The sequence below is a fragment of the Tachyglossus aculeatus genome, chromosome X4 (genome assembly GCF_015852505.1).
Source record: "Tachyglossus aculeatus isolate mTacAcu1 chromosome X4, mTacAcu1.pri, whole genome shotgun sequence".
Lineage (NCBI taxonomy): Eukaryota > Metazoa > Chordata > Mammalia > Monotremata > Tachyglossidae > Tachyglossus > Tachyglossus aculeatus.
The window spans coordinates 36,220,555-36,236,355 of NC_052098.1; the positions used below are offsets into that span (position 1 = coordinate 36,220,555).

The window sequence follows — 15,801 nt, forward strand, 5'->3', positions numbered from 1 at the left end:
ATGAGGGAACTGAGTCACAGAGAAATTAAGTGTCTTGAGCAAGGTCACAGAGCAGACAAGTGGTGGAATCAGAATTAGAACTCAGGCCCCCTGCCAGGTCTGGGTTTTTTCCACTAGGTGTCAGGTCCTGAATGGCCAACTCAGTATCTGAGATTATTAGTACAGTGCTTTGCACATAATAAGCACTCAGTAAATACGATTGAATGAATTAGAGGGCTGTGTTGGGGCTGCCAAGGGGATGATCGCAGCAACTTGGTTAAAAACTAGATATTTTAATGTAAAGCATACAATCAAGAGGAACTCGCAGACTCGGCTATATAGCAACCTATGACTGTCCCCGCCCCACCCAGGTGTAGAGGTCTCCTCCTGTGAGATTAGTCAGGCACAGGCATCTCTGGCTTAAGTGGTCCCTTGGGCTTGGGCTGTTCCTGCCTCCCCTTAGGATGACAGTGAGCAGCAGCCTGAGTTTCGTTTCCCTCTCCTTTTATGCTATTCTTGTTGACCGTAACATGGGGCTTCTGGATCTGCCCTAATCTATTACTATCAACTAGTTTGCTCAGGTTTTGGCATTTTGGGATGACAGTGCAGTTTTCTTTCTTCTCCAATCACTCAGCTGGGGGTCCCTCCACCTTGGCAGGCTGCAATAAACAGAGGGCTGTTTGAGTGAGTTAGTTTAGGAAGTAGATTAGGGGTTGAGTTGATGTTAAAAAGAGTTATTCTCAAGAAGTGGATCCAGGGGTAGAGTTAATGCCAGCATCTTTAGCTTAGCCTGTTTGTCTTCAGCAATCCAACCCGGTCACAGCATGAGTGGGCCTGGCTCACTTCCAGTGTCTGGGTTGTGAGTAGCACAGTGGGGGCTAAGAGCCTGACATCCTTTACAGAGAGGCGGACAACAGCCTTGAAATAAGAGGAGTAAGACAATATGTGCTATCACTCGGGTCTTTGCTTGGAGCCTATCTGTCTGTCTGGCTGAGATCACAGGAAGTGATATGCCAGAGGGCACTAAATTTAACACATTGTTTTATGCAAAGTGCAAATTGCACTAGTCACTAGGCCATGCTGCTGCTTTCATCATTTCATGTTGTAGTCTGTGAATTTCTATATCTGATTTTACCCAATTGGAAAATTCTTGGTGGCTGGCTACTTTGTTTGCAACCCTCCATTACTAGTGTAGCACTCTGCAGGTAGTCAAGTGACTGACTAGCCCAAACAAAGAAAAAAAACTTTTGGCCTGTAAAACAATCTCTAGTCTAATATCCCGCAATCACTAGGGGTACAAGCAAGGGAGTTGGAATGTAAATCAATTCCAGAGGGACCTGAGGGTCATATTTTGTGCAAAATCAAGGGTCTCATCCTTATAACACACCACGGTGTTTAATTCTGAAAATAAAGGAAAAGCAGGAGACTTGTCCTAAACACTTAAATCTCTATCATCTTATCACCAAGTTTTTCTGGGAAAACAAAAAGGGGGTTATGGGCTTAACATGCTTCTAAAGGGGTTACTCATGGCATGGGAAAACCTTTCCCTAGGATACAGCCAGAGAGTTTCAGCATAGGGGCAGAAGTCAACCAGTCAAAATAATTTGAGTGCAGGATACCGTACTAAGCAGTTGGAGGAGTATGCTAGAATTAGTGAGCCTTATCCCTATCCTCAAGGAACTTACAGCATAGGGAAGGCAGAAAATGAGAAAAGCCTCATCTTTTGACTATTAAAATGTTTCAGGTCCCAGGCACTTTTGTCTTCTAGGTGGTTATTTCTTTCATCCTGTTCCTGCTCTCCCTCACAGTCACTGAGGGTCTCTTTTTTGTATCATGTTGGACCGTGTTTGTATGTAAAGATTGGTAGTTAAATTTTGAACTCAATGAACTCTATTCTATTCCAATTTACTATTCTATTTATTTTATTTTGTTAATATGTTTTGTTTTGTTGTCTGTCTCCCCCTTCGAGACTGTGAGCCCACTGTTGGGTAGGGACCGTCTCTCTATGTTGCCAACTTGTACTTCCCAAGCACTTAGTACAGTGCTCTGCACACAGTAAGCGCTCAATAAATATGATTGAATGAATGAATAAATGCATGAACTTTTAAAAATAGTATCTTTGCACTCTTTTCGGCATCTAGAAATCAGTCATGAGGGAAAGTGCGCTAATAATTGAAATAAGCTCTTTCCCTTTGGTTTAGATGCTGTTGAAGACATTTATAGTCAAGGGAAATGAGTTAATTGGTAATTGATTTTGTGTTAAAGTACTTTAAACAAATTAGTCATTGTAAAAATCTGTTTAAAATATATTTATAATTGTATTTGTCTCTTTTTCCTGCCATCACATGAAAAATTCTTGCCAAATAAAATGTATAGTAGTGGTATTTAATGGGAATCCGAAAAGTGGTTCCCTTCCTCTCTCTCTCTCTCTCTCTGTGTGTGTGTGTGTGTGTGTGTGTGTGTGTGTGTGTGTGTGTGTGAGAGAGAGAGAGAGAGAGAGAGAGAGAGAGAGAGAGAATGAATGTTGGAGATTCAGAAGTTGTTCAGTGTTACATAAGTCTCATTTTAAAGGGCTATTTATGCATATGGATAACAAATATAATTTTATCTTTACTCTTTTAGAAATAATCTATTGTGGGAGAATCAAATGGTCGTAAAGTCTAGCCATAATATTACCTGGGCCCAAAACAAAATGGCTATTTGTTACCTGACTTCTTTTTTAAACTTAAAAATATTGAGAACAGGGTACATTGCAGTTTACCTTTGATCATTTTACCATACTACTGCTATGACTTCTATATGGATTTCCCTACCATGGAACTAAGTAGTAATAATAATAATAATGGTATTTGTTGAGTGCTTACTATGTGCCAAGCACTATTCTAAGCACCAGAGTACAGGGAAGCACCATGGCCCAGTAGAAAAACCATGGGCCTAAGAGTCAGAAGCCTTCCGTTCTAATCCTACCTGCTGTGTGATCTTGGTCAACTCGATTTTAACTCCTCTGTGCCTCAGTTCACCCTTTTGCATAATGGGGATTCAATACATGTTCTCCCTCCTACTTTGAGCCCCATATGGGACCTAATTATGCTTTATCTACCCCCCAGCATTTAGTACAGTGTTTGGCATATAGTAAGCACTTAAAAAATACTATTATTATTATTGTGTTGATTCTCTAGCTGTGCCTGTAGTATTTGTGTTTAGGCATTGTTATACTCAGCACTTAAGTACTGAAACTTGGCATGAGAATGGGTTAATTTGGGGATTTTACCCTCATAATTTAATCCTTTAAAGAATCGATGTTTTGCACAACTTGATGGGGTGGGGGTGGGGGGTATTTTTCATTAACCCTAACATGCTATTAAGTGCTTACCATGTGCCAAGCTGTGAACCAAGTACTGGGGTAGATACAAGATAATCAAGTAGGGCATAGTTGCTTTCTCACATGGGGTTCACAGTCTAAGGAACGAAATGATCTTTCTGGAGGAAAATCATGTTGTTGATAGTATCTGCAAGCATCATTGGTGTCTCTCCCTCTTGCAGACTTCATTTTGGCCAATTTTACATCTGTATGCTTAGATCCTTTCTGCTCATGTTTGATTTAAATGAGTACTGAAGTCTTTTTACCTCTTTCCTCTTTCTTCTGTATTCCTCTCCTCTTTAGCCCCCATCCCGCAACTAAATTTGTGACTTAGTTTTGGAGGAGGAATGTTTCCTATATCTATGTAGTACATGTTTCAACAGCCTTGCAAATGAGATTCAAAATACAGAGAAAGTTTAGCCTAACAGCAAAACTTACAAAACCAAATACTATGGAATGATTGCTATGCCCACTTTGGAAATTTAAAAATTAAGTTTTTTTCCAGTTCTCAAAACCTTGCAGGTTTTTTGTCTTCTTAGGATCTAATTAGGATTACAGCTCTTACTTTGAAATCTTGTAATCAGACTTTATTACATATTCAGTCCAGGCTTGGGAGCCGATTTTTATCATTCCCAATAATTTTCTCAGCCTTTCTCTTCACTGATGATTGTCTCATGTTCCAATATTAACATGCACAACCCTGTCTCTTACTTTACTAAGGGGTTTGTCATAAGGATCCAAGTATACAAGTGCCACCTTTTAGATTATGGAAGGTTTAGGCTTTCAATTAAGAATTGAAGTCCAAATTTTTGCTTACTGGATACTAAACTGAAATGAAACATAGATATTGCTTATTGATCTTCTCATATGACAAATGACACCAGATCACATTGCCCCAAGTTATTTTTTTCTTGTGTAACATCTGGCTTGTGAAATGCTCCGTTGGCTGCCAAACTAATATGATTCCTAAGAAATTGCATGGCCTATCTGAATAAATATATTCAATCAGTAACCAAGAACAAAGCACTTGGGTACTCATATCCCACCACCACATTGCACATATTTACATCCTGTGGCTTTCTTCTAATTGTAATTTAGGTTTTTTTCTCCACATTGCTGAGGTTATGCTTACTCTGTACTCCCTGAAGTGCTTATTAAAGTGCTCTGCATGTTCTGCACGGGTTAAGTGCTCAATACATACTATTAATTGAGACTGTAAACTCATTGTGGGCAAGGAATGTGTCTGTTGTATTCCCCCAAGCATTTAATAGTGTGTTCTGCACACAGTAAGCACGCAATAAATGATTGAATTGAATCCCATCTAGGCTTTTGAAGGCAGTAACCTTGAAGAGAGAAAAGGGAATATGGTGTAATTCATTCATTTAATCATATTTATTGAGTGCTTACTATGTGCAGAGCACTGTACTAAGCGCTTGGAAAGTAGAGTTCAGCAATAAAGACAATCTGCCCAAACCAAGCTTACAGTCTAGGAGGAAGGAGACAGACATCAAAATAAGTAGACAGGCATCAATATAAATAAATAGAACTATAGATATGTACATACATATATATATATATATACAAGTGCTGTGGGGTGTGGGAATAGAGCAAAGGGAGCCAGTTGGGGCAATGTGGAAGGGAGGAGGAGCTAAAGAAAAGGGGGTTTAGTCTGGGAAGGCCTCTTGGAGGAGGTGAGCCTTCCTATTTGGATCCTTTAGTTCATATAAAACTGTCCTTAATCTGATATCCTAGCATTTGTACTTGGGTGGCAAATTCATGGAAAAGTGGTGACCTTTACATTTGAAAAAAGAAAGGTAAACTAGCAGTTTTATTCCTTCCTGTCTATATGTGGACTCCAGTGCAGCACCATGAAAACCTGTCTCTGGTAGTAGCAGATCTATTTTAAATGTACTTTAATTGTGCTCATCTGTACCCTTGAATGTCTATCACATGCAACATACTAATTGCTTGGGCATCCAGCAAAAGTGGTAGATCACTATCTGTCCTCAAAAAGCTTACAATCCACTTGGGGGGGGGAAAACAGAAGGCTCAACTAATCATATTGAGCACTTATGTCCAGAGCACTGTACTAAGTGCTTGCAAGTGCACAATATAAAAGTTGGTAGACTAATCCTCTGCTCACAATGAGCATAAATTGATGAATATGCCAAAGTCAAGAGTGAGGGGATAGATGAAGTGGGATAAGTAACAAACAGCTCAGTAAAGAGGTAGCAAATGGGATGTCATGAATAGGAAAATGAGATTTGCAGGAGGGGAAAATTGTGTTTTGGCACAGTTGAGGGAGGATATTCTAGGTAGGTGGGAAAGCTGTTAGAACAGTGCTCTGCACATAGTAAGCACTTAACAAATGCCATCATTATTATTATTATGTGAGCAATGGGTTGGTGGTAAGGCAAGAGCATGGTGTGAATCTAGGCTTGCTTGGCATGAAGTGAGGTGTAACAGAAGAAGCAAGCAGATGGTAAGAGGGAGATGGAGACTCTTTCAACCTGATGGTGAGGCATTTTGTCCATAAAGTGGTCTACTGTATTGAAATCCTCATATTTGAAGTAAATCAGTAGCGATGGTTCAGTGAGGGTGTCCATCTCTTGCCATTCTTGATTTGATAAGACTTTCTAGAACTAACATAATTTTTTTCACTGCATGAACTAGACTGCGCAGCAGACAATGCATTTTAATGAAAAAGTAGTCAAAATGAAATTACATGCTGACATCTCTTAACTCATGTTTACACATCTGTGGGACAGATTTATGTAAATCTGTCACATTTTTCTAGATGATCTTTGAATTATGAAATTTCATTTTAATGACACTTGTAAAATTTCAAATTGTAAAGTCTTAGCTGATGTGAAATATTAACATCTGAATACTCAGTAGCATTTAAGGTGGGTTTTTTTAGATGCCTAAAAGCTACATTTAATAATATTGAACAATCTAGTTATTGATGTGCCTGTCCTACACCTGGCAAATTTGGTAGTTTTATAATTGACCACTAAGTAGTTTTTCAGTGGTTTCCATTCAGTCTGTCTAGAATCATGGGAATGGTGAAATGAATACTTAAGGTCCTTCTCTGGCCTATGATTATCATAGCAAAATTTAGAAGAGTTGCTGTTTATATAATCAAAAAATCTTCTATTGTAGAAAAAAAATCTAATAGCTATGTATCCTATCAGCACTTTCATGATTTGAAGTGAAAGGAGCAAGAGAAAAATGAGCTTCAAATTGAATCTTTATAATCTAACTCTTCAGGTAAAGCGTCTAGGGACTAGTATTTCAAACCATGTGGTTTTGAGTCTACCATTCAACTGTATCATATTGTTGGTTACAGGAAACTCCTTTTACATGTCAGGAGTTTGAACAAGCAGCATCTTCCTCTGTCTACACATACCCTTTACCCCCACCACTCCAAAAGAGGCAGAAGGGCTGTAGGGGATGCAACTATAGGAACTTTGAATAATGAGTTGTATTTATTGAACACTTTTTATTGGCAGAGCACGGAACTGACTGCTTGGGTTAGTACAAGCAAAGTAAAAACACATGGTCAGTAAGTCAGTGCTTATCGTGGTCCTTCCTCTCAAGGAGCGTATTATCTAATGGAGGATCTGGCCAGGGAGGAGGATGGCTGAATGGGATTTCCCACAGTGGATGTCTCCCTTAATGCTCCCTCCTCTGTTCCTCATCTCTCATTCCTAATATCGCCTAGGTTAGTGCTCTGGCCATGAATGCCTCTAGAGTGTAAGCTCCTTAGTTTACAGACTTTCCTGTATCTTTTATTTCCTGTGCTGTGCACAGAAGAAGTGCTTGAATACTATTGATTGCCACTTCTTGGGGGCCAATGTGCTTAGGATCACCAACCAATATCTTTGCTGCCCTATCTGTCTAGTAGATTAAAAATGTTAATTTTGAAGTTATTAGTTCCAAGTTGTTGCCATCCATTACTTGATATGGCCTTTAGGTTTTAAGGTTTGATTTATTCTATCTTGCAGTAGATACAAGGAAGATTTCTTCTATTGTAATAGCCTGATGGTTCATAGTAGTTCTCCATTAATTTCTTTTTCTGTTTTAAATGTGTTTTCCTCTATGGTCCTCTTCCTGCCTCTGTTCCCTCAATGCTTTTGTTATACCTCTGTTTGATTCATTCTGCATATTTCAGGAATTAGCATCGTTCTTGGACCATTAGGTATCTGACAGTTGAATATTTTAAAACTATGCCAGTAATCCTCAATCTTTTGCATTTGGAATTATCCCTCATTCATTAGGCCAATAGTCTGTGTTTTTTGTTGTTGCCATTTCTTCACAGTTGTTCAGAGCTTTCTAGTTCCATTTTCCATGATCTGTTTAGAACTCACCTGTAAATCCCACTAACCACCCCAGAAATTTTAATACTCTGATGAAACAGAGCCATTTGTTTGACTGGGAGAAGTAGAGAAGAGGCAGGTGGGGCAAACACTCAAGGAAATTTCAGGAAATAGTGCAAAAAAGGGTTTGGAGAAACTGACTCTTTGGGGGGCCCTCGCATGGCATCCAAGGGAAAGAATACTTGTCAGAAGTTGGAGGGGTGAGGCTAGGATAATCAAATAAATCGTATTTGAGTGCTTACTCTGTGCAGGGCACTGTACTAAGCACTTGGGTGAGTACAATAAAACAGAGCTGATAGATGCATTCCCTGCTCACAAGGAGCTTACAGTCTAGAGGGGGAGACGGACATTAATGCAAATTATGGATATGTACATTAGCGCTGTGGGGCTGGTTCCTACCTTCAGTGATTTGTATTAAGGGCACTTGGGCTGCCTCAGCCTGGCTTCTGGTCTTGCATTATGCCCATGGCTATTATTATGAAGAATCTGATTACTTATAAGCAGTAGCCAGTGGTTTGGTTCATGAAAGGGAGCTGGAGGGGGAACCAGGGGATTCTTAACCCCACTTCCTTCCAAGACACTGACCCCATCAACCACTCTCCACCTTATTCCCTCTGCCAATGCTCCTTTAACCCTGGAGCTCCTGGACCTAATATCCCAGGCCTGGTACTGACAGAACCCCATCATTTCAGGGGATGAGGGTCTGGCAATGTGAGGGCTTGGGGGAAGGATGATCTCTAGAGGACTGGGTGAGAAATGTTTTGATTTTTTTTTTCTCTTCTTCCCTCCCGCCCCCCAATTATTTGAGTAATACATGCTCTCTTTCCCATGCCCATCAATAATTGATCTGGTGACTGAAGACAACTCTCTCCTTGGGCAACATGATCTCCAGTGTTGAAGCCCTCTCAAACTTTTGAACAGCTGCCGCTTGGTGACTCACTTGCCAGGGGACTCTTGTACCCAAATCATGGGGAAATCAGATCACGGGCTCCATCCGTAGTAGCTCCTCCATCCTGTGGTGATGCTGGAGGATGAGAACACGTGTCACAAAATTGCACCCTCCCTGAAGTTCAAAGTTGCACTGTAGGAGGGGTGGTCTCTGTACTCCCCACTGAGAAATGCTAACTGACTGAAGAAAATATTCACTTTTATCATTTCAATTTTGATTGTCTTTTGATTTTTACAGTAACTATATAGCAAGACATCCTACTGACTGAAGTAGAAAAAGTAAATGGTCCTAGGGTAATGGCATCATAGCCCATGGTGACAGCTGAGTGATATTTCAAATATCCAATTGGAGGGCTTGTTGGGGATGTCATGGAATATGCATAGAGGGAAAGGAGCAAACTATATTTCCCAACAGATAAAGAAGCTGATTCTTTTTGCTTCATAGCAGCAAAGGGGTGGTCCTGGGCAGAGCCAAGCTCCCAGAGTATTCCTTCTCCGAAACTGCTCTGCTGTGTGTGGCCTATGGCAGGCTGTAGGCTCTCTCCTCTCAATCAGTCCTTGTGGGAAAGATAGAAAGGGGCTGGCTTCCTGGTTTTGTGATTTATTTTCTAGTGTGTAGTTCAAATCCTCTTCCCTTTTTAATCTCCAAGTTAAATTTGTGGAGGAAAATATGTTCAGCCAGTCATTTTGTCGGGAAATAGTCTCTCTTGGACATGTTCACTTGGTTTTGCCTTTCTTCCAGTAGAGTGTAAGCACTTGTGAGAGTACAATACTGCAAAGTTGGTCGTTGTCCCCTGCCCACAATGATTAGTTAGACCTGATTAAAATGCCAGAAATTGAGATCAAATTCACCATGGAACTTGGGAAATTTGAGCCCTGAACTTCAGGGAGAATTAATCAATGTCAGTTAAAGTATTGCAGGGATACAACAATGTGGCCTAGTGGAAGGGGCATGGGCCTGGGGGTGGGGGGGGGGGTGCAGTCAGAGTACCCGAGTTCTAATTCTGAATCTGCCACTTACCTGCTGTGACCTTGGGCAAGTCACTGAACTTCTGTATACCTCAGTTTCCTCATCTGTACAATGGGGTTACAGTACCTGTTTTTCATCCTACTTGGACCATGAGCCCCATGTGGGTCAGGGACTATCTGACCTGATTGGTTTTTTATTTACCCCTATGCTTGGTACAGTGCTTGGTACCTAGTAAGCACTGAATAAATGCCACAAATCAGTCGAGAGTATTTTTTGCACTCTGCAAATCAGAAGTGATCCTTAAGGTTGAGAGGCTGAGGTCACTGGGAATCTGAGGCTCCCCATTGCTCTCCCTTCCCTCCTGCCCCACCCCAGGGAAATAGTGACTGTTTCCCTAGTCCAGCTACCAGCTTGAGGGCATGTTTCTATTAAATCATAATTCTTGGCAGTGTTTATAGTCTGAGACGTACAGATTGTGTTGGCTCCTGACCACTCATCCTGAATCCCTTTGATCAGCACTGCCTTGAACTTTGCAACAAGGTAGTGGTCAAGGGTGAGTGCTTGGTTTTTAGAAACAAGTGACTTGGAAAGGAGGAAGGGATATTTTGGGTGGAAGGGTTTCATATTAGGTGTTTCACTAATGGACTGTTTCTTAAAAAAATGCAGAAGCAATTTCTGGTTGAAAAGTAACTTGATTTACAGTTCATATATAACAAAACCCTAATGCCATATTGAACTGAAATTTCTGGGGGTTTTATGGATATGTGGAATGACATCTTGTCCATTTTACCATAACAATCTTTGGATTAAAGAGCAGCAGGAAACAAGGATTCATTAATTCATTAATCTTGAGTCATGCTATTGACTTCTCAGATTGCTGCTGTAGTGTAGTTAGAAAATTCTCCTGCATTTTTCTTGTCAGTTTACTTTGAAAATGCTGCCATCATGGATGCCAATTTGCTCTTTTTCCAGGTGATCCAAGATGAGCAAAGAGTATGCTAAATCTTTTTAACCCCAAGAAGTCTTAAACTTTTCAGGTGCCAGAAGCCCTCCTTTGACACCCCCCCTCCCCCCACCACAGCTCCCTCTGGTTATCATCCCATCTCCCTAGAACCATTCCTCTCCAAACTCCTTGAGAGAGTTGCCTACACATGCTCTTTCCACTTCCTCTCCTCTGTTCTCTCCTTGTTCCCCTTCAGTCTAGTTTCCACCCCTTCCATTCCACAGAAACAGCCCTACCTAAAGGCACCAGTGACCTTTTCGCCAAATCCGATGACCGCTACTCCATCCTAATCTTCCTAGACCTCTCAGCTGCCTTCACTGTGGACGCCCCCCCCCCCCCCAGGCTTCTCCTTGAAAGGTTGTCCAACCTTGGCTTCACCGACAGTCCTCTGGATTTTTCTTTTTGCCTCTCTGACTGCTCCTTCTCAGTCTCTTTAGCAGGCTTCACCTCTGCCTCCTGCCCTCTGACAGTGGGTGTCCCTCAAGGTTCAGTTCTGGTTTCCCCTTCTTTTCTCCATTTACACCAACTCCCATGGAGAAGTCACTTGCTCCCGTGGCTTCCACTACCATCCTTATGCGGCTGATTCCCAAACCTACCTTTCCACTCTTGATCTTTCTCCTTTCACTGTCTTGTATTTCCTCCTACCTTCAGGACGGTTCTACCTGGATGTCCTGCTGACACCTCAGACTAAACACACCCAAAACAGAACTCATCTGCTCATTCAATCCCTGTCCTCCCTCTGCCTTTTCCATCACAGTAGACATTATCACCATCTTCCCTGTTCTCCCAAGCCCATAACCTTGGAATTATCCTCAACTCATCTCTCTCTCATATAACCCACACATTCACTCTGTGACCAAATCTGTCGATTCTACCTTCAGAACATCACTGACACCTGCCCTCTCCTCCATTTACACTGCTACTATGCTGATGAAAGCACTTATCCTATTCTATCTTGATTATTGTATCAGCCTCCTTGCTGACCTTCCTGCTTCCTGTCTCTCCCCACTCCAGTCCGTACTTCACTCTGCTGCCCAGTCTAAATTATATAAACTGTTTCTTTTTCTTTGCTCCTTTCCCTTACAGAACCCTGACCTATGCTAGGTTTTTCTGGCTTCTTTTAACACTGCTTGATAAGACAGGTGTGTGTGTGTGTTTTCTTCTACCTCTAGATCAGTGAATAGACAAATGCTTGTTTCAGGTGAGATTTGTATTTAAAATAGTTTTATAGTCTCTATCCACACAAACTCACGGGGCACATGGCCTGCCGTAAGTGTTTTTTGACTTGCTGAGGACAGCTAGCTTCAGAAGGGAAGTGGGAGGGAACTAGCTTTGCTCACCCTTCTCCCACCTCTGCCTGGAATGGAGTCCTTGATGTTGCTCTGGGCTAATGGGACTCCTGCTGCCCTGTTGTGGCTGCTGTTGCCAGAAGTCTGATCTCTGGGTTTTTAGAATGTAGGTGCATATGCGTTGGGTTGAAGAGGAGAGGGGATGTCCTGGCTGAAAATTCCTCAGAGCAAGTCCATATAGCAGAAGTACTATTGCTCCCACCATCCTGAGCAAGGAATGCTGAGGTGTGTGTGTGTGTGTGTGTGTGTTTTTCAATCTTATACCACTGTCTCACCCCCCCGGAAACCCCATCCACTAATATTGTATCGCTAGGAAATCAGTAGTTCTATTCAATTTCATTTTCATTTGTTTTGTTAATATTGTATTAGGTTGCTAATAGCTTAAAGCTAAAATTATTGCTATTTTTTTTCTAAAGTGTGACCCATCTGCACAAATTAATTTGCCATACCTGCAATAAGCCTTTATCAGTTTTAACTCAAGCACTACAGAACTAATATGTATCTTTTTTTCCTCTTTCATTAGGTCAGAGCTTGGGGTATGGCTTTGTGAACTACATTGACCCTAAGGATGCTGAAAAAGCTATCAACACGCTGAACGGATTAAGACTTCAAACCAAAACAATCAAAGTATGCTTTTTATAATTTTGTAACTAAAGAACCCAGTTTAACTTCATTTTTTTTTTTCCCTTAAGACCACAATTCACTGGATCCTGTCTGTGACCAGGCTATCTTTGGTTTAAAAGCCACTTCATTTACTGGGACAACATAAGCTACCATTTATAGTTATAGTTTATTGTTTATAGTTGACACATAGTAAGCGCTTAACATACCACAAGTATTGGAGGTATTATTATTATTATTACTACTATTGTTAGAGTTAGGAAGTAGCAACCTTTTAAACTACTTTAAATAATCACCCTCATTCAGTTATAGTGAAGGGACGTTTGTCAGGTAATGTTCTGTACAGAAATGCTGAAATGGATAAACTGAAGATGTCCTGATCATATGGGGACTGACATCTCAAATTAAAAGAATCTTTATTCCTGTTCAGTACAACTTGAAGTGACTGGAAAAGCACCAGGTCTTATTGTATTTCTGAGTGTTCATCAGTTATTGCCTTCACTTAACTCTTTTCTGTTGTAAGTTTTGTTTTAAAATACTTTTATTGTAACGATTTAGGGTGCCTGCATATTTTTATAGATTCCTAGCACAAGATTTTTTCTCTGTTGCCCACACAGGAAACAGATTACGTATCTATGTAAGATATAGAAGGGACCTTTTATCCTCAAACTGTTGAACTTGGGAAACAAACCAAAAACCAAGCATTGACCTGAGAGGAGTCAGAAATGAAAGGGCTCTTTCCTAGGGAACCGGAGTCCTACTATGTTGTATTTGGAATGAGCTACTTCCCTATTTCTGCTTATGTTCTTGGAAAATGTGATCTCACTTTTAAAGAGATTTCCTCCAGTATTGTCAGTTAAGGGATATTACCTTAGCTTTGCACCACTTTCCCTGTACTATTGCTCTGTCTAATACAAATGTCCTACCAGCTCTAATAGTTAATTGACCTGAAGGAAATGGCTCAGTTGGTCAAACACGTATGTTTAAAATAAATATTTTTGCATCCAGGACAGGTTCCACCAGTTTATGCCAAGCTATGGATGTCTGTCACTAGATCTCTGTCTCGCTTCCTCTTGCCCCCCTTTTTGGAGCCACTGTCCCTACTTCTTGCCCCCCCCACTCCCTCCTTTTTATCCCCCCTCTCTCCCCCTTCTCCCTCCTCCTCCTCTCCCCCTTCTCTCCCCTCCCTCCTCCTCTCCCCCTTCTCCCTCCCCTCCCTCCTCCTCTCCTCCTTCTCCCTCCCCTCCCTCCTCCTCTTCCCCTTCTCCCTCCCCTCCCTCCCCCTCCTCCCCCCTCCTACTCCTCCCCTTGTCTCCTTAGTCCTCTCTAACTGCCCCCCCACACACACACATTTATCAAGCCTTTACTGTGTGCTGAGCACTGTACTGTGTGCTTGGAAATGTACAGTAGAGTTGGTATATTCAATCTCTACCCATAAGGAACATATAATATATTATGTATTCCTGTATTAGAGATGTGGCATCCAGCATTTGTATTAATGTATGGCTTTGGGATGAGTTAAAACAGATTCAGATCAAATTCTTTGACTTTTTTAAAAATTGAGTAAAATGCGGTTTAAAAAACCCTTTGACACTTTTGGATTTAATTCTAGTTATTTAAAAACTATTTCCCCAGTTCAGAAGATTAAGAGCAGAAGGAGCTGGAGGGGATGATGTGGCACAAATGCCATGTGCCTAGGGTAGTGATGGGATGATAGTGGCTGCAGTTAAGCCCTAGTGCCCCAGCACTTGATCCAGTGCTTTAGCACACTTTCTGCAGGTGGCTTAAAGCAAAATTGGGGAATGCTAGAGCTTCCCAATAGGGTTAGGGCATATCTCCATTTTTCCAAATTGTGTATGCTACTTTGAATGTGTTTACACCTGATAGACTAGGAGAACTATAGAAAACAAAACATACAATAGTAGGGAGAGTGGAGAAATGGAGGTTCCTGGGCCCTACAGGTAGGTCTTGCTCCTGTTCAGTGACTGGAATCCTAGCATTAAAATATAAGCTGGGGTACTGTGCCAGTCATCTTGGAAATCACAGGAATTCTGCATTTTGTACAGCAGTCAGAAGGTAAGTGCAGATGAGAAATTGGCAGTATCAAATGCATCTATATTGGCATTCAGTATAACTTCAATTTTTGTTTCCAAAGAAAACCGTATTGGTGAGGAACTGCTGGTATATGCTTCAAGTGATTTTTGATTAATCTCAAAGCATCAACTAATACCTCCAGACCTATATGTAGAACTCTTATAAATGGTAATTTGCAAAGTAAGCTTTTTTTCCATATACTAAATACAAGCAGACCAGGCTTTCTTTTAAAAGTATCCCTTAATTCTACAGGGCATAGGCGCTCACACCACATTTTACACATCGCTCTTTAGAGTGTTAAAAAATGGTCATCTGAGTTTAATCTATACCTTAAAATAGAGCAGGGGTTGTCTTTCAAACACATTCTCAAGTCTTTACCACAGAAGCATGTAGATGTGACTTTATGTCAAAATGAATGATTCTGTTAATGCCTGATGTCCAGTGAATACTTCTCCAGTCCAGTAGATCTTGCAAACAGAGGCATTTCTATACATCGGGGCCCCTCTTCATTTGTTCTGAGTTAGACTTCTGCCTTATTTGTATTTGTTTTGGTTGAAGACTTGAGGAAAGATGAGGTGGCCACGAAAATATTTGAAACTTGCCTTTCTCCAAAGGTGTAATGCCCATGATGAATTGATCACTAATGATGAGGTGCTCATCAAACTTGGAGGACTTTAAAACTAAAGTTATTAATTGGATGTGCTGGCTAATGTTCCTTAACAGTTTAGTTCCTTAGAAATTTCTAGGACAGTTTTTTAGGTAGCTGCTTTATCCTATGGGAATCCATTTTTGCTCATTGTGAGGATAGTAGGAGCTATGGCCAAATCACATTAATTTGGACTGAGGGGGGAGAAATCCCATCTGAATTTCTGAAAAGGTAATTGTAGAATACATTTTCCAAAGTGCAGTTTTGTTACAGGTGGGTGGGTGCTAAGTTTTAACTTCTTGTTCCAGGGATCACTACTGGTCCCCTTCTCTGTCTGACTCTTTAAATCAGTAGCATAGGTGGGGTTGACAGTAAATATACCCTTTCAGCCCTGTTGAGTCCTCTGCCTTTTCTCCATATTCTCCTGCTGTTGGTTATCAGAGGCTTTAAC

The 15,801-nt window shown here is 41.0% G+C and overlaps 1 protein-coding gene across 7 annotated transcripts in view; it reads left to right on the forward strand.

Moving 5' to 3' along the window:
* Positions 1 to 15,801, forward strand: part of ELAVL2 (ELAV like RNA binding protein 2) — a 148,808-nt gene that overhangs the window by 84,261 nt on the left and 48,746 nt on the right. For all 7 annotated transcript variants that reach the window (XM_038769606.1, XM_038769604.1, XM_038769600.1 and 4 more), the window contains one exon: positions 12,513 to 12,616. In XM_038769606.1, the coding sequence (XP_038625534.1) occupies positions 12,513 to 12,616 (104 nt within the window). The remainder of the gene's footprint in view (positions 1 to 12,512; positions 12,617 to 15,801) is intronic.